The sequence below is a fragment of the Simochromis diagramma genome, unplaced genomic scaffold (assembly GCF_900408965.1).
Source record: "Simochromis diagramma unplaced genomic scaffold, fSimDia1.1 OVJJ01000604.1, whole genome shotgun sequence".
NCBI lineage: Eukaryota > Metazoa > Chordata > Actinopteri > Cichliformes > Cichlidae > Simochromis > Simochromis diagramma.
In genome coordinates, this window is record NW_024387416.1 from 3,389,051 (window position 1) to 3,409,556 (window position 20,506).

Genomic DNA, 20,506 nt, shown 5'->3' on the forward strand with positions numbered 1-20,506 from the left:
CTGAAACAAGTAGTTTTACTTGGTCCTGTGACTCTGGAGAAAGAAGAGCAGGTCACTTATGTAATTGTAAGGTTGATGTTTTGATCTCTGGCTACTCTTGTCTGTATGTCAAGGTATCCTTGGGCAAGATATTGAACCCTGGGTTGCTCTCAGACGCATCCACTAGTGTCCGAATGTTAGATAGAAAGCACTAGAAAAAGGTACATGAATGAGTCATGTTCTAAAAAGCGCTATGAGTAAAAGAGTAGAAAAGGTGTCATATAAGCACTAATCCATTTACCATTTAGAGTTTTTATTACGGATGAACTAATTTATTTGATTCTTGGTGTCAAGAAAGACTAAGAAGTGAAGTAAATTGTGAGTCATGGGTCTTTTTTTAATGTGCGGGCGCCATCTAGTGAGGGATCATAGCATTACACCAGATCTGACGAATTCAAGACCTAATTGTTAAGACGTGTGCTCAGGACCATACACTCTGTGGATAGGTCACACGGGGAGGTCACGGTTTGTTTCAGACCACTCCAACTTATATGTAGTTGTTGGTGCACGTGTACATGCTTTTTAGGGCAGGGTGTGGGAGGGAGTGGGGAGAAAGAAATGCCCTCAAAGCAGTTACAAAGTGACAGATGGGAGTCCGCGTGACGTTGCAAAAAGAAATCCACGGGTGACATGCACACAGCGCTTCGAGCAAAGGTTTCGAGTCTCGCTGCACGCGCGCATCTTCACAGCCTGCGTCCTCGCCATGACAACCGGCCCGCATCACACACTAATCCACCGATGTTTATTTTTAGCCGCGAGCCACTCTCGTTCAGCACACGTCCCATGTTCATGCCGTCAATTATTCATATGTTTTAGGCCTGCAGCGACCACAGAGCGGGACTGCCACAAGTCGGAGCTGCGGGATGCCGAGAACCAGCCAGGGTGCAGAAATGCACCTGAAAACTGCCAGACAGCAGACCAACGAGCAGCCAGCTGCGCAGATAAAGTGAGCCCAGCTGTCTGTGTGTGTGTGTGTGTGTGTGTGTGTGTGTGTGTGTGTGTGAGAGTGTGTGTGTGAGAGAGAGTGAGTGAGAGACATTTTCTTTCGTTGGAAACTCTGCAGTTTTATGCGAAAGCGGAGGGAAAGAGCTAGCTTGTTTCTGCGTGTGTTTTTTCAAATTTCACTGAATTTTAATGGAATGTGCTGGCATGCAGATACACGGACACGAAGCATTTGTAGTTAGTTGTGTGTCACCAAAAGAGGTGTGAGCAGACTTTATGCTATAGGATACACTCTTTTCAGTTAAAAATGCTATGAGGGATTTGGACTGGCGGTGCTAACTCCACCGCCGAAACCCTAAAAAAACCCCAAAACCGTTATTTTGCTTTTTTGAAATTAAAGTTGAGTTAAACTACATTTAAATACAAATCTTTAATTATCTGAACCTTGATATCATTGCTGTGCCATACCGCAGATTTTTGTATCAATTCAATACAAAAGTACATACAGGGCAAGTATTACCTATACCATTACCGATATTTTTAAAAAGGCACATTATGTTGGATTATGTGATTTATGACATTAAAAGTCATAAATTTGCAAAATCTGAACACATTTTAATGACTACTAAATCACTGCTTTTTACTTAAAAGATCATTATTATTCTTATCATTTCAGTGTTTCATCTATTTAGAAACCGCTTTTGTTTTTTGTTTGTTTTTTAAGACTTGAGGTGTAAATGGGTTTGTCTCTAAATCACTTTTGATTAATTTCTGTTGTTTAAATGTGCTATAGGCTATAATAAAAATAGATGTAACAGCCAATACAAAAAGGCTCAGACATTTTTCTTAGTGTATGTTTAAGGTCTATTTTTGCTGCATACTGAACTTAGAGGATAGAAAAGTATTGATCTGTCACATTAGTATTGATCCAATACCAATATCAGCACTGGTATCAATACTATCGATATTAAGATTGATCTACCCACCTCTACTTGATGCAGGCTGTGAAAAAAACAAAAAACAAAAAAAACCAAAACATTTTGCAGCCCCTCTCCCTTTAAGCCATTTTCTGATTGGCAGCCTCCGTAACCAGAAGGTCTGAACAGCAGGTGGGTGGAGGTGCTGTGCTCACAGCCTGAGTTATGTGCCTGTGATGGCTATATTAGGATTATTTTTGTCACTGACACTACAGAGCCAAGAATAAAGAAAAAAGGGCATGAAAGTGGGCGTTTAGAGCAGCAAGCATCCTAAACTGATGCCTCACAAGGATTATTTTGTCATGTGTGTTACCATTATTTGAAACTAATGCATGAAAGGCAAAAATAGATCCCCTTTAAAGTGATGATGCACTCCATAAACTTTCCAGGAAGCACTCTCTGAAACCCCAAACAAAGACCTCCATGACCACAGAGTACCAGGAGAGGTTCCTTCCTCCCGCCTGTTATGTAGCAATCGTGACAACAGCAACAAAGAAGATCCCTTACCATCCGCTGAAGAGGACAAGTCATGAGATTACCTCTTTGAGGTATTTTCTTTTCCCTTTATAATGTCATTAGATTTTAGTTAGCTGAGGAAAGAGATATTTCAATTTTGGACAGTGGGATAAACCTGGCTGGCGCTCTGCCCACGTGCATACAGCAACTGATGGATGGTTTCTCAGCTAAATAAGACTGAACTGGCCATGACAATATTTCAGTGCACAAAAAAAACAAAGACTACTGTGTAATCTTTGCTCTGAAATCAGCTGATTAATGGTAATAGGAAAACAAGTTGTTGGTGTGGCATCTTTCTCGTTTTCTATCATTCATGAAGTAAAAATGTGTTGGTCTGCTCATCGTATGTCGTGTGTTTCAGATCATTTTACATTCAGCAAAAATGGATAAAAAAGCCACCAAAGGTCCCACAGCCACCAGAGCCAGACTACAGACGATGCAAAGGCCCACTCAGTCCTGCAAACCAGACACCATCCAGGACTGACTACGCGAGCGCCTATCAAAGTAAGCAACTTCAAGAATATTACTGTGAGATATCAAGGAATATGGCAAAATTTGCATCCTGAGTTAAATCCGCTTTGTTTTTTCCCCTCAGATGATTTTAAACATTGGGAGGGCAGAAAGTGCCAGCCAGTCATCCTGAAAGGCGGTTTGACAGTCAAGCATGGATTAGGCAACATGCTCGCACTGGCGAAGGAACCAGAACACATTGCAAACACCACCACCTATAAATCGGATTACATCCCCCACCCAACAAACCCCAGACCAGTCAAGCTGAAGCACTCTAACCAAAGCAGCAAGGACTTCCCGCTGGAGCCGAGACTGGCCTTCAAGCCAAAGCAGGCTTGGTCTACACACCAAGACCTTGACAAAGGCAGTGATTGTTTTGAGAGGTTAAACAGTTGTTCCCTTGAAACCAAGTTTCAGGGCCACACCAAAGATTTCTCTTCACCCAGAGACCACAGCATTCACTGCCAGGTGAAAAACCTGCCAGCCCTCGAGATAAATGACGTCCACCGCCATGCAGCGAGTACCGTGACGGACGACTACAGAGTCTGGCATTCGCCGCAAAGCTTCACCACTGTGAGAACCACCATGTCAGTGGGCAAACCTAAATCTCCTGACGACAGCAAAGCCAGCCCAAAGACTTTGAGACAACACCACAAAATACACAAGGCTTCAGCCTGTAATTCCTCCAGAGGTGCCACACAGAAACCACAGAGTCCTACAGACACTGAAGTGCTTTCTAGCTTCGAATGCTCCACAGAGAACGGAGAATCCAAGATGTCCTGGTACAGAAATTTGGGCCGAGGAGGGACTTCGCCTGATGGCGACAGCTGTATAGACCATAGCAACCAAATAATCAGCTGCATGGTTTCTGACAGAAACTAAGGTGGCTGATAAGGTGTGGTCCCGCCACATATTACCTCAGGTAGTTTCTACTTCTACAGCAATAAAAAAAAAGAAAAAAAAAAGCCATGAATGGGGAGATTGTGTAACATCAGCTATTTTTATACTTGTAAGCGTCTCAATTTCACTCTTATGTAATCTTGAAAGTGAGAGGCACTTTATGGGAAACAGGTTTAGACAGACAGATGTGGACTTCCTCCAGATAATAAAAGGTGTGTACACTTTTTTAAAATCAGTCACTGTTTCAGTAAGAAGTAATCCAATCTGCTGAAATGACCTCCACGTGTTTCATAAAACCTCAGGAGCACTTTCCAAAACTATATTGTGAATACACCACAAAATGCTGTAATCATGAAATGACATTTTATTAAAAAATAACACAAGGCATTGTCTTAACTGAGAGAACTTCCAACTCAGTTATATTTACATCTATACAGAATCCTTTTCTCTTTTTAAAGTCCATCAATTAAAAGTATGGTGCCAAAATGTCTGTATTCCACATGACATTACCTGCTCCAGTGCTAGAAAAAAACTAAACTAAAACAAACAACAACAAAGCTAAAGGCTATTCCTTTAATCTTCTTTATGAGGGTCTGTTCACTTTCTTCCAGGTACACACCAACATCAGCGGTCCTCTTTAAATGACATCATGTTAAGTTTACAGAGTAGAGCCTCGCTCGGCTGTTAAAAACTCATTTCAGTAGCTGTCAGTCGTCATCGAAGTGGATGTGCTTATTAGCCTCCTTGGCGCGGGCGATGATGATCTTTTCGGCTTTGGATATGAGCTGAAAATGTGACAGGAAATTAAAAATGAGATGAGATAGCAGATAGACAACAGGGAGGCATATGTGTGAATGGGTGCGCGCTAACGTGATAAAATTATTCCAGGCATTAGTGACTTTTTTTTTGTCCTGTGAGTATAACACATGAAGGTGCAGCATTTAGCTGTAACACTGACAAAGAAAGTCAGCTTTGTGTGCGTGTTTAAAGTTGTTTATACACATAATGTAATAAATAATCACAGATGCACTGATGCACACTGCAGCATGTATGCAGATTTGAGTATTTCACATTGTAAGGTAGAGCTCACCTTTTCTGTACCCCGCTTCTTTTCCCTTGGACGATTCAGTTTGACCTGGCGGTCCACGAGGATCTTCTGCCAGTACCTTTGTTCATGGTCACCTTTAAAAATAAAGAAAGAAACAGAGAAATTCATTAAAGGACGCCTTTCAGTTTTATCAAATCTTTGGTTAAAAAACACAGAAGCCTGATGGCCCGACAGAGCACTTTCTCCATCATCAGTTATGAAATCCATACAAAATACAATTTTTAAAAGGTTTCAGAGAAAATAAGGAAATAAAATTCACACCTGTGAGGATCTCCAGCTTCCAGCTATGCTCTTTCTGCAGCTCTGCTCTGACGTCGCTGACTGCTCTCGCTTCCTCTGGGCTGTGAAAGCGGATGTGTCCCTCAGCATCTCCTTCCAAGATGTCAACATAGGCCACTGGAGAAATTTTACACAGCGCGTCCTAAACACACACAGTGTCATTCTTTAGCGGGGTTACGGGAATCATCGTGTAATGTGGATACACAACTGAACTGTGGGGCTGCACCACACCATGTGTTAAAACAAAGAGGGATTACTTTGAACTCTGAATCATGCAAAGCTACAAAAGAAAGTACCTTGATTATTTTCCTCCCTGGTAGCGGCTTGTTGTCTGTAATCTTCACGATGACCCCACTGACAAACTGAGGTCCTTGCTTAGCTGCCTTTTCACTTTTGTTATTCTCATCAACTAGACAAAAGGCAAAAACACAAATCAGTTTAATTTCGTAGGTTTTAGTGCTGAATTCCAACATGCTGAAAGCTGTAAATGTATATAGTTCTAAGATAAATGAGATATACATTTCAATAAGCTTCACCCAGATTCTGGCAGCTTGTTAATATACACAAACTGGCCACTATATTAGGTACATGTTTCTAGTACTGGTTTGGACCCAATTCTGCCCTCAAAACATCTACTTAAAGTCTCCACGTGTGGTGCATTCAGAGGTGCTCTTCTGCACACCTCAGCTATGATGAGTTACTGTCACCTTCCTACTAGAGATTGTGAGTGTGACTAATCTCTATTATGACTAGTCTTTTAATCTAATGTTTAACATTTATTTGATGTCCAGTCCTGGGAAGCTGTTGTGTCCAAAATGTTATGCACTCATCTGCCACCAGGTGGAGCTGCAGCCCCCAACAATGTTGTGCAAAAATGCAGAATGATATTATCAAGCTAAAGAAATTAGCTTAAGAGATGCTCAGGGGTGAACCACTACTCCTCCACATCCAAAGGAGCCAGTTGAGGTGGGCGCCTCCTGGGTGAGGTATTCTGGGCCTGTCCTACCAGGAGGAGGCCCACAACACACTGGAGAGATTACATCTCTTGTCCCAGTGTTCCCCCAGATCAGCTGAAGGAGGTGGCTGGGCACAGGGAGGTTTGGACTTCTCTGCTTAATAGAGATGTTGTCATCAAATCATTTTGTTATTGCTTTATATTTGAACTTTTATTGAAATGATTGTTATGAATTGCAGAACAATTTGTTATTTTTCAACTGTTAATTTGGCATATTTTAATGCTTGAATAAACTTGAATATATTTTGTAAGTAACACATTTTCATACATTTAAAATGAGTTTTTTTTTTCTTTTTCATTATCCTGTTAGAATAGAACACAGTATCCATAATAGAATTCATTGTTGTGATTAAAGGCTTCAAATGCCTTTGTTTGGACACTTTTTTGCTATTATCCATTAGAAGGTCCTAAAATTTCACTTGATATCTGAGTGTTTCTTTGTTTTAAACTAGACTGTTAGTCTCATTTCTTTTTTCCTCGTTTAGTCGACTAAGAAATTAGTCACCAGGAACGTCCCTACTTCCAGCAAACTTGAAGTCTGGCCTCTCTCTCCTGAGTATCCCCGCCGTTCACTGGATTTTTTTCCCCTTTCCTTTTCCTTTCTTTACACCATCCTGTGTAAACCCTCGAAATAGCTGTGTGGGAAACTCCCAGCAGATGAACCGTTTCTTAAAAACTAAGACCCGCCCTATGACACCAACAACCACGCCACATTCAAACTCCCTTAAATCACCTTTCTTCCTCATTATCGTGATGCTCAGTTTGAACTTCAGCACGCTCATGTTTGCTTGAATGCATGCACTGAGTTACTGCCATGTGATTGGCTGATTGGATAATTGTGTTAATGAGCAGCTGAACAGTGCAATCTGTCCTTGTCAGAGTAATGCTGTGTGATTTCTGGTGCGATGTTGACGAATGCCGAGTGAAAATTTTCTTTAAATTATTTTAAAACACTTTCCCAAAAATCCAGGCCAAAATCTTTGTCAGTTCAGCATCGTTGTTTCCTGTTTTATCATACACTTCTGTTTTCAACACATGGAAATTTCAGCACTTGCCCACTTACTGCAAATGCCACCCCAGCTAATGCCAAGTTTAATGAGACACGCAACATTGGAAAGTTTATGGGATTCTCATTATTATTGTGGTGCTTTCTCAACTTACCTGTGGATATAGAAAAAGAGATATGTGGGAATTATAAAGGAGGATGGGGGAAACATTTTAAAGTTAGAGGCCTGTGAGTGAGGTTTGGAAGAGAACTCACCATTTGCATCCCGAGGGTCACCATCTGTCTCCATCATCTTGTGCTCCTTGTCATTTATTTTAGTCATGCACTTCTTCAGGGCTGACATACTGCTTTTCTGCAAGGTCAGGTACTCCTGCTTTAATCCAAGCCAGTCTTTCCTTGATGTGGAAAAAGAAGGAACAAACACGGCCGACAGAGTGGGTTCAGTTTGCTAGTTATAAAACCTTTTACAATTGTATTAACTCGTTGGAACAAGGGATGCAGGTTCGTACTTTGAAAGCACCCGGAGTGGAATCACTTCTTCCCCAATTTTCAGTTTCTCTTTGTGCTTCTTTTTTCTCTTCCTTTTTGCTTTAACTGTTGAGTCGTCTCTGTTTTCTTTGCCCTTCTCAACAGCCTGCTGTGCGTCCCTGTGAGTGGGCGACTCTGTGAGGGGAAGGACAGCGTTAACACAACAACCAACTTTGTGGTTTGGGTGTAAAAAGACTTAAATTTGACCTTAAAAATGAGGAACAATGAGGAGGTAAAATGACAAACAGCTGTCCCATTTAGATCTTTTTGTAGTTTTCTTTTTTTTTTTACACTGGTGGCTTAGAGACGACTTACTACTCCGTGCTCCGTCTTTCTCCCTCTCCCCACCTTCACATTCGCTGGTTTTTCTTATCTTCGATGGTACGTCGCTCTCCGATCCCTCCGCCGTATGTGACCGCCGTCTTTTCTTCTCTGACAGTTTGCTCGGTGTCTTGTGAGCGCCGGTGGCCTCTGGGTCAAAATCTTTCTTTTGCTCAGCCGCCTCCGCTTCCATCGCCTGCTCTTTGACTTCCTCTGCGGGCGCCTGTGCCGTGGCACCTTCTTTCCTTTTCTTCTTCTTTCGCTTCTTCTTCTCTTCTTCTTCACCTGCAGCACATGGATGTAAAGAAGCCAGGATAAATACACTTTGCAGCGCTATCCTTTACTTCAATATTGCAACGGCGCCAAATAAAATCACCTATCCGAGATGCTGGATTGTCAGCCGAGAGAGAAATTGGCTTCCTGTGCAACGTCTTGGGGAAAATCCCTGGTTTCCTGGGAGCATCTTCAGGAGGATTGTTCAGCATCTGTTTGAAAGATCAAATTCTTCCATGATCTTCTGTTCCAGCCAAAAACAAACACCACGTTAACGTCAACGACATCATAGCTGTGGAAATATTCCCACTGAGTTCTCACCTCTATAGCTTTCTGTGCTTGCTCCTCTTTCTCAAACTCGACAAAGGCAAAACCCTTGGAGTCCCCGGAGGACTTGTATCTGGGGATGCTGACATAAACCACATTTCCACATTTTGTGAACACTCTTTCTATCCAGCTGTGTGTCACATCCTTTGGCAAAAGTTCCTTAGAAAAAGAGAAGAAGAAAGAATCATTAGTTTGGGATCCAAGAAGATTTTAGAGCAGGCGAACAACAGGGAGAAGATGATGCTGTTCTAATACTTGGTCCTGACTGAAACAAAGAGTGGATGCACCAAGCACCTTATCCTCTCTGTTTAAAGACTTTCTTTTGCTTGGCTGCAACTTGTATATGCAACCTCGATTCCAAAAATGTTGGGACAGTGTGTGAGAGGAAAAGGATGAAAACCATTATTTGAATGCCTGTGATCTTCAGCCCTCTACCAAAAGTACTGCAGCTGGTCTCCTCAGTATCCAGATGTTCACAGACCGTTAAAAGAAGAGGGGTAGCTACCCTCTGGGAAACATGACCCTGTCCTGACTTTTATGAGACCTTTTGCTGTCAATCTGGTTTTATTTACATTTTAAACAACGTCCCAACTCTTTTGGAATCAGGGTTATAGAAAATGTGAATGACAGGCAGGTGGGGCGTAGTCACAGCCGTGTGCCTAAGGCGACCACATTATCACATTATAGACGTTACATCACATTATTATCATAGAGAAATGCTGCGTTCAGGTGTAATGTATAGAATCGTTTCTGCTCTCTTTAATTGGTGATAATGAAAACAATGGAAAGTATTAAAATTCATGTGAAAAGCAAACATATCAAACAGACACCAGAGGACTTTTTCTTTTTTTTACCACGTAAACTGTGCGGCTGTCCACATCATTCGGTAGTTCCCCAATTGGAAGCTGACGCCTTACTTTAGTTCCCTCGAGGTTGAGCTGAAACACACACACACCTTTAAATGATTCTATATTATGCAAATACTGTAAAATAGCAAGTTATAAAGCATTAACAAAATGAAAATTTACTTTACAGTACCTCAACTACAGATGAATTCTTTAGCGCCCTGGCAATGAGCTTTGTGTCAGTTGTCAGCTGCTTCATTCGATTGAAGCTTGCCAACACAGATATATCAACATCTATAAGAAATAATGTGTGGTAACAAGTTTAAGGCTGTTCCCAAGTCAAAAAGAGTCAATGAAACGTATAAAGTATTGATAGCTTCTTACATCCACGGTCAGATTCCTCCATGAGCTTTTTCAGAAAGCGGTCCTTGCTCAGGTTGACGTCGCCAAACCAGAATTCCACTTGTTTCTTCACCTCACTGAGCAGCTGTTTGACTCGGGACCTCTTCTTCTTTTCCATCTCCTTCTTGTCGCTGGGCTCTGCTGCCGCAGCATTGGTAGCTCCCCTCTCTGAGTTAATCATCTCGGGGGCAGGACTGCAACAAAGACGCTTGTGTTGTTATGAGATTAGAGCCTGTACTAAAAGGCAAGTTCAACATATATCAAACAACAGCCATGCTAAGAGATACCAAGATGAAGGCTAGGAGTTGGAAAAGTCCATTCAGGTTTTTCTGATCTACCCTTGTGCCTGTTCAGGGCCAATGCTGCTGTGAAAGGTTTAATCCAAAATTTAGACAGGTCTGGAGTCTCACAAGAACAACAGCAGCAAGTTACAAAACGCCACAACATTAAATTTAACTATAGAGATACATAATCAACCATATGATCTTACATTTAATAATAGGTGTGATGTGCGAGTACCAACTAGTTTAAACGAGAGTTTCAATAATCAAAACCACCCTTTTGCCCCCAAACTGACATAAATTATGCTGCTAACTCCAAATCCTGCTTCGTAGTAATATTTATATCAAATTCGTGGGGTTTGTTTGCACGTTTTGCCCACTCTGACCCATTTTCAGATAGCACACTCCATATCGAACACGCCCCTTTTATAATGCCATCATTTTATTGATAAAATTATTGGTAAAAAAACGTACATATAAACTGTTAGTTTTGCATTTAGCTCTTTACTAAGTGCACAGGGAATGCCTTGCAGCCAGACTGGTGGTTAGCTAACACTGCCGTCCAAGTTAGTAATTGGAAATTCGCGGGTGGTGACTTTAAAAAAAAAACCCTTCCGTCATGCCAAAATTTTTTAAAGTCCGCCAGATTTTTTCTCAACGTTCAGGAGACCGAAAGATTCACATAACTCACCGTGCTCCAGATGCGAAAACAGTCCAGCCTAACACCGAGTTCACAAAAATAACAAACCAGCAGCTAGCGTGATATCTTCACGCAAACGGCGCTGCTTCGCAAAGTAACGTCGCACGGTAAATTCGTCATAGGAGCGAGCGGCAACTTACACAACTTCCGGTGAATAATTCCACCGTAAAAAAACAACAAACACGAAGGTTGTAACATCCACATTTTATTCTGCAAACTAGTGAATCTAAATGTAAGATAATAAAAAACACAGCACAGTCTACCTAATCGTTCATTGTATTTGATAGTAAAATAATAGCATAATAACGATAATAATAATCATTTTATACACATGTTAAAATGTCAATAAATAATTTGTAAAAAGGCTTTTAGAAATAGAATAATATTGATAATGGATGCAATGCTTGTTATGCTATCTGTTCTTCAACATTAACATGTTTATTCTTTTATTTTCACTACCACAAAATTTTCAAATTTCGAAACTTTTTTAGTTTTATTTTGTATGCTGCCCTGTTTATTTCTGTCAAAGTCCGTAAGGTGAAAGTAAGTCACCTATCACCAAAAACAAGTTTTCAATACATAGTGACTATCATTTTTATACGTACTTTTTCGTCGCTTTTTACAACTTGGCCGGTTAGCTCAGTTGGTTAGAGCGTGGTGCTAATAACGCCAAGGTCGCGGGTTCGATCCCCGTACGGGCCAGTCACTAATTTTCTTTTTTTTCCACCTATCCATGTGGACCACAAAAACCACTTTTCAACTGTCTGTGAAGGACCTCAGTCATCCAGGTCATTGTTGTCTAAGGAGCTTGGAAAGAAAAGCGTTTGGACCCCAAGAGGGAGAATCGACCCCCCAATCATCCTCCTTGGCTGATTGCGACCTACACCCGTTTTCACTCCTTGGCTTGTGTGATTAGGTAAGGGGTCATTGGGGGTTCAATGATCCTCTTTGGGGGCACACTCCCATAGGGCTTAAATGTGAGACTCTCCACCATTTGACCTTAGAACTGAAGAAGCTTCTCGGATGAGAGGTGAAACTTCTTCAAGCAACTTAAAGAAGTCCAGACGCTTTTCTTTCCAAGCACCTTAGCCTGCTCTTGCAACTGTTTTAATGGCATAGGGAATATTTTCTTGACATACACTGAGGCTCATTGATAATTATGACTCCAGTGCACTCACATAGCTGGCTCATGTCAAAAATCTCAGATCTTGTCAAACTGGTTTCTTGAACATGACAATGAGTCTACTGTACTCAAATGACACCCACAGTCACCAGATCTCAATCCAACAGAGCACTTTTGGCAGAATGGGTACATCATGGATGTACAGCCAACAAATCTGCAGCAACCGTGTGATCCTATCATGTCAACACGGACCAAAAATCTCTGGGGAATGTAATAAAAGTGTAAACTACCATTTATTATGACCCTATACTTCTGGATGTCATAATTCTCTACTGTGAAAACAGAAGTAAAGAAATTACTTCTCTGATTGATGAAACTGATATGATTTCCCTTTATCCATTTTGAGACTTGTTTGCAGGGGAGGGAGAGGTATATTGCTTTTTAAAAATTATTTTTATGATTATTACAGTTATTATATTATTATTATTACTGTCTTCAAAAAAACAATCACAATGCAAACCAACAATTTATTAACAGCTTGTAACATAAGGGCAGTGTTTTTCATCATAGCTCCAAAAAGCTGTCAAACTTTTTGAGCTTCTTGCACATGTCCTCCTCGGTACAGCTCTCAATTCTGCTCTTGATGAGCTGTGAAAGTTGACTATAGAAGGTCTTCGTCCACTGGGCTTCGAAGTGGTGGGTCGATATGTTGCACACTTTGTGAAGTACCATCAGCAACTTCTCATTGCTGCTGACCTCACACCTTTTAAAAACCCATTTCTGCCACTCTGCCCACGAAGCATCGTCTGTGAAATTCACAGTGATGCTGGCCTTGGTCTGCATGCACTCTGGCTCTCTGTCAGTCAGGTCGTTCCATATCGCCCTATAGGAAGAGGGAAAGGGGATAAGCTCTAGGAAAATACAAATTAGTGAGGTATTGTTTTGAATTATTTGATTCAAAATTCAATACTCACACAACGTTTTTCAGAGGATCTGGGATCAAGTCGCTTAATGACATCAGACCTCTGTAACTCACTCGGTTGCCTTCCATCCTGTTCCATCACAGGGGGAACAATAAAGGTTTTTCATATTTACATAAAAAAGCCTTTAAATATAAGCGTAGTTTATTACAACATAGGTGTAATCTATGACCTTTTAAAAACTCTTAAATCAAACCGTCACAGTCATCCTCGACACTGGAAAACTCCCATTTCCTCAAACATCAGCATCATGTGCCAGGATAATAAAACAACTCAAAAAGTTTCTTACCACAACTCCTGAAGCTTTTTTTTAACCCCTATTGCACAAGCAAGGACCAGAAGCTCGTCGTCACTAATGTTTGTCCACCCAAGTCTAAGAGGAACAGAAAGGGTGACATCATCTGGATGATTCTTTGTCATACATTGTTCCAAAAATGTGGTAAAACTAACTAACACCTTACCCGAGGTACACAATATTCTCTGATTCCTTCAACACATCAGCAATGACCTGTACTGCTTCCATATCCAGGTTGTTTTCTCCAAGCCTTAAACAAATGGAGATGGAGAAGTAAATACATATTGTACAAGCACTTTCCATATGTGGCGCTCCATAAGCAATTGATAAGGTTGCAACCACATGGAAGGGTCTATCAAAGCTTGGAAACTGAATTTTACCTGAAACTCACCAAAGACTCTCACATCTACCCAAAAGATGTTGAATATCTCTTAGTGTATCACAGCTTATTCCAGTCCCAGTAAGATCCAGCTCTGATATTTTACCCTCGGTGAGGTTTAGGAAATACTTGATAGCATTGTAGTCCATTTGAGATAGCGTTTCATCGCTAACATTAACTCTTAGCATCTTTGGTTGCACATCAAGTGCTAACGAGGGGTCCTGTTGCTCAAACAAACAGTGCAAATGGTTTAGGATGTGGGCTCCACTTTCACAGAGAGCTCTCAGTTCTCTGATGATTTTCTCACGATATGCGTTCGCTTTTTCTTTGTGGCAGCAAATCCCCACCTGCCTAGATAGAAAACTGGCATTGCGCTCAGAGAGGATTCCAGAGAGGAAGCGGCTGAAAAGGTCCAAGTGTCCACTGTTGGATACATCTCTGGGACATGATGTGCGCTCAAGTGCGTCAGGCAAAGGGTGATCCGTCACCGCACAGTAAACTGCAGCAAAGAACTCTTGAATAGTAAGATGAGCAAATGAATAGACCTCTTCAGTGAACCCAGGTTCTTCTGCAATTGTCTTGTCGAGGAAAGCACTAACGAGGCTGGACCCTTCTAACGCTGCCACCTCTCGGTCGCTGCTATAAAATAATGTTTGATGCTCCAGTAGGTTTTTGAAGGCAAGTCGACCCAGCTTTAAAACAGTATCAGACAGCTGCTGGAAGGCCCCCGCTCTTTGGTCTTGAAGACATGTTTCAGCTCTCGCTTGGGTGTGAGATCGAAGCAAAGCCACCAAGTACTGCACGTAAATATCCGTCATGGTCTTTGGGCTTCCCCCACAAAGATCTTTGCTCTCTTTGAGGATGCAGCAGACAATGTAGCAAAATGCAGGTATGTAGCACAGTGTCAGCATTAGTTCGTTTGCAGATACCACTGAGAACATGCGATCAGCAAGGGTCCTGTCCTGGAAGTAACGAAAAAAGAAGTCCTGAACTTCGGCCAAGGAGAACCCTGCAATGAGCACAAAGCGGTCAATGCAGCCCACAGGGATGTAGCTGATAGCCGCAGGCCGACTTGTGAGCAACACAGAAGCATTTGGTAGTAGTTCACCCTGCATCAAGCTTCCAATAACCTCCATAACCTCTGCATCTTCATCTGGCTCAGTTACAAAAGAATCCACGTCGCAGCTCCTGTAGTGTCTGAACTCATCAAAGCCATCCAGGATGATCAGCAGTTTGTTGTCATTTGCCAAGATGTTATCCAGTTCTTTAGCAAGGTGCCTGTTTTTGCGCAAGATCAACTCTCGTAAACTTGTGGGCTTGTCAATCAGATTCAAGTCTCTGAAGGTCATGTGTATGATGAAGTCAAAGGCAAGGTGGTCCTTGTTTCCCCCAAAATCAAACAACATCTTTTGCACCAGGATAGTTTTTCCGATTCCAGCCACCCCCGATACCAGAACCTTCCTGACTGGACGAACTGCCTTTGCACATGAGAACAGTTCAGCTGGTGTGATTTTCTCATGCACTGCTGACTTCTGTTGCAGACACAGTCGCTTCTGTCCAAAGGTCAGCACCTCATGCCTTTTATTTTCTAATCCCTGGTGTCCGTCAACTAAGAGAAGATTGACATAATGTTCGGAAAACTGAATTTTCTCTCCGTGCCGGGTGTTGTAGAAAAGCATGCTCTCACTCCTGCGCCTCAGGACTTCTTTGTGTTTTTGTTTCGCTTTGCTGTACTCTGTAGAAGAAAAGAAGCTCAGTATAATTTTCCACTTCCACTCATATGTACTTGTATAGTTGGAAAAAATATATATAGGTATATAGGATGAGGACAGGATACATTTCAGTACAGTGCTTGACTAGACTGTACTTACAGTATAAATTACCATTCTGTTTCCCCCTTTCAGACACACCCCTGCCAACTAAAGTTAAGAGAAAACCTTATCTTGAACTGATCAACGGTAGTGTAGCTTGTGTAGTTAGTGTGCAGTGTTGTGGATAGTTTTGTGTCAGAACAATGAGGCGACTGCTCTCTCCAGGTTAGAAACAGGAGTGATACACCTGCTGCTGTCAGACCTGCAGGTATCAGGCTGTGATGTTCTCCTTTATACTGGACAGAAATTATTTCTTTGGAGTGGCACAAATAATTTGTGAGGCATCTTCTTGAATGCAGAACAGCTGATTGTTCTGTAAATAGTTTGAAAGGGTTATTTAAAAACTCAAGGTAAAAGGTAAATGGATGCAAATGAATTTGTTGTTTGCAAAACTTGTGCATAGGATTTATATTTGTATTTAAAGTTATGAAATATGATTCATTAAACATGTTTGTTTTTATTACAGTAAAAAATATAACTTTTTCTACTCTGATTTTGTTTTTTGATGATTTTAGATCAATTGTGTTAACACAGTATGTCAAAATGAAAACATAACTGTAAATTCAGACACGTGAGGTTGTGCTGAAAAGAATGATACCAAACAAGGCAAATAAAGTTTTTAAAGGTGAAATGTGGAGGGAAAATCACAAGTAGTTAAAAATGGCCAGTTACACCCTGGACCCCAGAGGGTTTAAACTTTTTTTTTTTTTTTTTTTTAAAGTAACGCAATAGTTACTTTTCAAGTAATTAATTACTTTTAGAATCTTGTAACTCAGTTACTAACTCAGTTATTTTTTTGAAGTAGTAACTAGTAACTATAATTAATTACTTTTTCAAAGTAACTTGCCCAACACTGCTGATCAATGACATTCCTGTGGCTAAAATTGAAAATGCATACCTCTGGACTGAGGTGGATCCGCTTCTTTGGAGTACTGATAGTGACTTTTAACATTAAGAAAAATCCTGGCCGCTTCCTCGCCTTTGCACTCCAGGATATCCAGCACCTTTCTCACTCTCATCCGGGGACCCAGCTGACATAACACTTCCTCGCGATCATCTCGAGTGAACACTTCCCGGCACACTAGGAATTCTACCAGAGAGTCGACCTGTCCTTCTAGTTCATCCACAAGAGAAACTCGCAGCACCCTCACTGCTGTCAAACAGGAATGATGAAAACCCCTTTCCACCATAATTTAATGTAAAACAGTCCTGAGAATGAATCAAAAAATGACGTGGTTATATAGTCAGATCATGGCAAGAATTTCCTCCTTTTGACGCCAGCAGGGATCTTGTGAACTGCTGTTCCCCCTCCCCAAGTTGAGAAACAGAGAGAGACAAGTTTATATCAGATATAAAAAGGGAAGTGTCACGGTTGTTAAAGAGTGGACTCAGGCGCGGAGCTCAGAAATAATGACAGTGCATTTATTCACAGTGTAGCAAAGTGACAACAGTTCAAATGTGCAACAATGGTGATAGTGCGTCCTTCCTTCCGTGTAAGCCCGTGCGTGGTAGTGAGTGCCCGTCTCTCCTCCAAGTGCTTCCTTTGTGTCCGTAAATCCTCCGTCAATCCCTGGGTGAACACACACACGACAGCAAAATGAGTACGAAGATCAGACAGTACTTCAATAACATTAGCGACTCAAAAACACTACCAGGCTTAGTGCAATACTCCAGCGCTGTCTGTCGCTCAGCCACACCATTAAGTAGCCCTGCTGAAGATGTTTTTTTGTTTGTTTTTTTTCTGCTGAAGATGGTAGTTGATTGGCAGCAGCTGGTGGATTGACTGCAGGTGCGGCAGCTCCGGGCGACAGCACTTCTGGGTCGGAGGTAGCCTGTTGCTACGTTACCTCCTAACACATCACAGCGGAGCCGGAGGGGAAGACAGGGCGACAGGAGAGACACATACACACGCACACAAATATACACACTGGCAGGTCGACCGGTTAGGGCGCCGTCAGATCCTGACAGGAAGTGTCCCTTGTCATGATGACAGCACTACTATATGTTGAAATTCCTGCTCTTGTTATTTGTAATACAGACATCAATGTCGATTTGTTCATGTTGATCTCTGACTCCATAATATGGACTTTCCCATGAAAAAAAAAATATATATATAGAAGAAAGAAGAGCAATCACAACAACCAGATTATAAAAAGGAATGTATTTGGTTTTATTTAACGATAGGGAGCAACACATCAAGTCACCAGCAGGGGGTCCCCATCGCATGCACATCAACTACCATCAGCCACAAGGAGAGACCCACCCCTGTAATATTTACAGAAACTTTGCTCAGGGACACACATGGAAATAAATAGTTTAAATGACAAATATCTACATAACTTAAGAAAATGACATGTGATACAATATTTTCCTCTTGTGATATCACATAACCACACCTCAGCGTAGGGCCAAGTAGTCTTCAGCTAAAGCTGGGTTGCACCTGATGACAGTGAAGCTCTGTGGAACCCAGGACGCAGAGACCAAGTCCAAACCGTCCACACGACACATTAGTAATGATCACTGCAAAGCTTCCCATCGTACATTCACAGACATGTAAATATGACACTATGACACATGGCGGACTGGATGAACTTTATCAGATCTGCGTGTGAGCGTGTGTAACTTCACAGAGTGGTTAAAGGGACACGTTTGGCAAATATCTTCTCAAGAAATATCACAAAACAAAAATACTGAAACAATGCAACTTTACAAACTACGTAAAAAGAAAGAAAGAAATTAACTCTGCAAGCCATGTTTTTAACAAAGACTTGGATGAGTTCTGAGTGCAAAATCCTTTTTTTCCCAAAACATTATTTGCTTCAGTCGTACACCTCCTATAGTGCAACCCATGCAAAAAAAAAAATAAAAAAATTGAGTCTTACCCTCTAAAAACTGCAATCGGACTCCCTTGCTGCTTTGAAAGACCAGTTATTATGGTCAACATGTGCTAAATCTATTCATGCCCAAAATGTTGGCTTTAATTTGATTAAATGTAAACTTTCCATGTAATTTTGTAACATAAGTACATGTAAAATGATAAACTTAATGTAATCTGGTCAAATTCAAGTTACTTGATATATGGTATACATTCAGTTTATACCGACCACATTTCCCTTACTGATTAATTATTTGAATAAATAAACCTTTGATTTTATGCATTTTTGTTGTATTTTGCTTAAAATTAATATTTTATGTTTATGAAAACTTTTTTCCAAGTGTGGCTGGTACTAAATGTGTCCCAGTTATTTAATACTAGGCTTTATTTTGTCATCGTTCTCACTTAAGCAGCATCAAGCTGGTTCTCAGTTTTCCACCCCTTTTTAACCCATTGCTACGTTCATAAAAGCTCACTTAGCATCAAAATCCTAGCAGTAAAGACAAACACAGAGCTATCCAGTGGTTATCACAAGCTTGGCGTTTACCCAGAATTCCTTGGTATGAAGTCAGTCATCTATTAAGGCCGATTATTAACATCGCATTACTTCGTAAATTCGAATGCAATCATATAAACTTAATTTGGCGTGGAGTGATTGTGTTTCAGAGGAACATGATAGTGATCTTCCGTTTGCTCAGGAACCTGAAACTGAAGATTACGTTGCTCAGATTTTGTTAATGTGGACATGACCGTAATCACGGCTTTTAAGGCTTTAGTTCCCCATTATGAAACCGCAGAGTTCCTACTGCTCACACTGGAAATATATCTACTGTTTGGGACACAAAAGCTGTTTGTACAAACTTCAGATTTAAATTAAAAATAAAGAAGTAAAACCAAAGCCTTCATTAACAGACGTGGTTTCCTCTCGTAGCAATAATTTTGAATTCAAACCCACGTATGGTATCTTAAAAGTCGATTTTAGTCACTTTTGGGTATGACAAGCAAACATTCCTCCGCACTCGGGAATCCAGGAGCGATCGTTGAAGACATTGGAGGGTGTTGGGATAGGCATAGAGGTTCCTTGACTTCCGTGACACCTTCCCTGACCTTTCCAGATTTTTCACCAACGTTCTCACTTCTCCGTTTCAGGTGTTTCGGCAGGAGAAACAGCAGCGGCTCTTAAACTGGGGCAGCAGGCAAAGCTCCAGCTGCCGCACCTTCTCACAGTACCTCGTGCTGTCCCGGCACTCTCCTGCTGGAATATACAGAGGATACGTTTTACTATGCACAGTCGCGGCTGTGGGTTGTAGTGCTTAGCTATGGATATATTGTTGGAAATTTCAGGTCCAGTGCTCTAATTCGTAAACATTTGGCAATCTTTCTCTCACTGTGGTCTGTGGCTTTTTCTAATTAACCGGCACATTGTTTCTGGAAATACCTGACACAGCAGAGGCTTTTGTTGGTTTTTTTAAGGCAATTTTTCAGCACTTTAAGCACCGCGGGCAAAGTTTCCTTCACCAGTTTTGTAATGGGGTGCCAACAGACAAGTTAGAGACAGATACTGCCAAGTCTCATCATATGAAACCACAGCTATGTTTATTATGCGCTGGGCACAAGTGCAAACACAACTAGATTGTCTTTTCATCTTTTGTTTTGTTTTTTAGTTGAAATGAAGGTAGAGTGTGAGCAACTGCATTTAACTAAAACCACTGCAACAATTTTGTGTTGCTAGAAAACAAAGTTTGACCCATCAGGCGTCATTGGTGTGATTCTTTAATAAGGCAAAGATGTCAATGTGATCAAAAACATGCAATAAGAGGATTCAGTGACTGCCTATGAAGGCACTGTATGGTGTTCTGATTTTGCAAGCAGGCTCACGGAGCATTTCAGTTGCACTTCTCATTGTAAAATCTATTCTGAACTTCCTAAATTTCTGCCTTCTAGAATTTCTTCCCCTCAAAAGAAGAAAATCATAAAGTTGCAATTAAAAAAAATAACCCAAACATTTTTAAGC

General features: G+C 41.2%; 4 protein-coding genes and 1 non-coding gene across 11 annotated transcripts in view; 2 read left to right on the forward strand and 3 right to left on the reverse strand.

Annotated features, from left to right (window-relative positions):
* The first annotated feature begins 676 nt into the window (after positions 1 to 676).
* LOC120721716 lies at positions 677 to 3,936 on the forward strand. Of its 2 annotated transcripts, XM_040012208.1 has the most exons (4): positions 688 to 985; positions 2,348 to 2,506; positions 2,836 to 2,978; positions 3,070 to 3,936. In XM_040012208.1, the coding sequence occupies exons 1-4, from the start codon at positions 903 to 905 to the stop codon at positions 3,864 to 3,866; spliced, it is 1,182 nt and encodes a 393-aa protein (XP_039868142.1). In that variant the 5' UTR covers positions 688 to 902; the 3' UTR covers positions 3,867 to 3,936. The 2 variants fall into 2 exon arrangements, with proteins under 2 accessions (XP_039868143.1, XP_039868142.1); XM_040012209.1 differs by lacking the exon at positions 2,348 to 2,506 and having other exon boundaries at positions 677 to 985.
* A 294-nt stretch (positions 3,937 to 4,230) lies between these two features.
* Positions 4,231 to 11,093, reverse strand: larp7 (La ribonucleoprotein 7, transcriptional regulator). Of its 2 annotated transcripts, none has more exons than XM_040012207.1 (13): positions 10,961 to 11,093; positions 9,971 to 10,182; positions 9,780 to 9,880; positions 9,596 to 9,679; positions 8,736 to 8,900; positions 8,518 to 8,626; positions 8,169 to 8,426; positions 7,802 to 7,955; positions 7,548 to 7,687; positions 5,568 to 5,680; positions 5,254 to 5,413; positions 4,975 to 5,066; positions 4,231 to 4,669 (listed from the first exon to the last, which is right to left on the reverse strand). In XM_040012207.1, the coding sequence occupies exons 2-13, from the start codon at positions 10,167 to 10,169 to the stop codon at positions 4,592 to 4,594; spliced, it is 1,653 nt and encodes a 550-aa protein (XP_039868141.1). In that variant the 5' UTR covers positions 10,170 to 10,182; positions 10,961 to 11,093; the 3' UTR covers positions 4,231 to 4,591. The 2 variants fall into 2 exon arrangements, with proteins under 2 accessions (XP_039868141.1, XP_039868140.1); XM_040012206.1 differs by having other exon boundaries at positions 8,136 to 8,426.
* Positions 11,094 to 11,597: 504 nt separating this feature from the next.
* Positions 11,598 to 11,671, forward strand: trnai-aau. The gene has a single exon. It is a non-coding gene; the product is annotated as a tRNA-Ile (tRNA).
* Positions 11,672 to 12,605: 934 nt separating this feature from the next.
* Positions 12,606 to 17,342, reverse strand: LOC120721714 (NACHT, LRR and PYD domains-containing protein 3-like). Of its 2 annotated transcripts, XM_040012204.1 has the most exons (7): positions 17,270 to 17,342; positions 16,516 to 17,187; positions 13,759 to 15,481; positions 13,534 to 13,617; positions 13,362 to 13,445; positions 13,067 to 13,144; positions 12,606 to 12,975 (listed from the first exon to the last, which is right to left on the reverse strand). In XM_040012204.1, exons 2-7 carry the CDS (start codon positions 16,805 to 16,807, stop codon positions 12,657 to 12,659), a joined length of 2,580 nt encoding a protein of 859 aa, XP_039868138.1. In that variant the 5' UTR covers positions 16,808 to 17,187; positions 17,270 to 17,342; the 3' UTR covers positions 12,606 to 12,656. The 2 variants fall into 2 exon arrangements, with proteins under 2 accessions (XP_039868138.1, XP_039868139.1); XM_040012205.1 differs by lacking the exon at positions 17,270 to 17,342 and having other exon boundaries at positions 16,516 to 17,258.
* A 421-nt stretch (positions 17,343 to 17,763) lies between these two features.
* Positions 17,764 to 20,506, reverse strand: part of LOC120721713 (ADAMTS-like protein 1) — a 102,713-nt gene continuing 99,970 nt past the window's right edge. For 3 of the 4 annotated variants that reach the window (XM_040012198.1, XM_040012200.1, XM_040012202.1), the window contains one exon: positions 17,764 to 19,747. In XM_040012198.1, coding sequence (XP_039868132.1) covers positions 19,638 to 19,747 — 110 coding nt within the window. In that variant the 3' untranslated portion in view covers positions 17,764 to 19,637. The remainder of the gene's footprint in view (positions 19,748 to 20,506) is intronic. The other variant, XM_040012199.1, reaches the window with a different exon arrangement.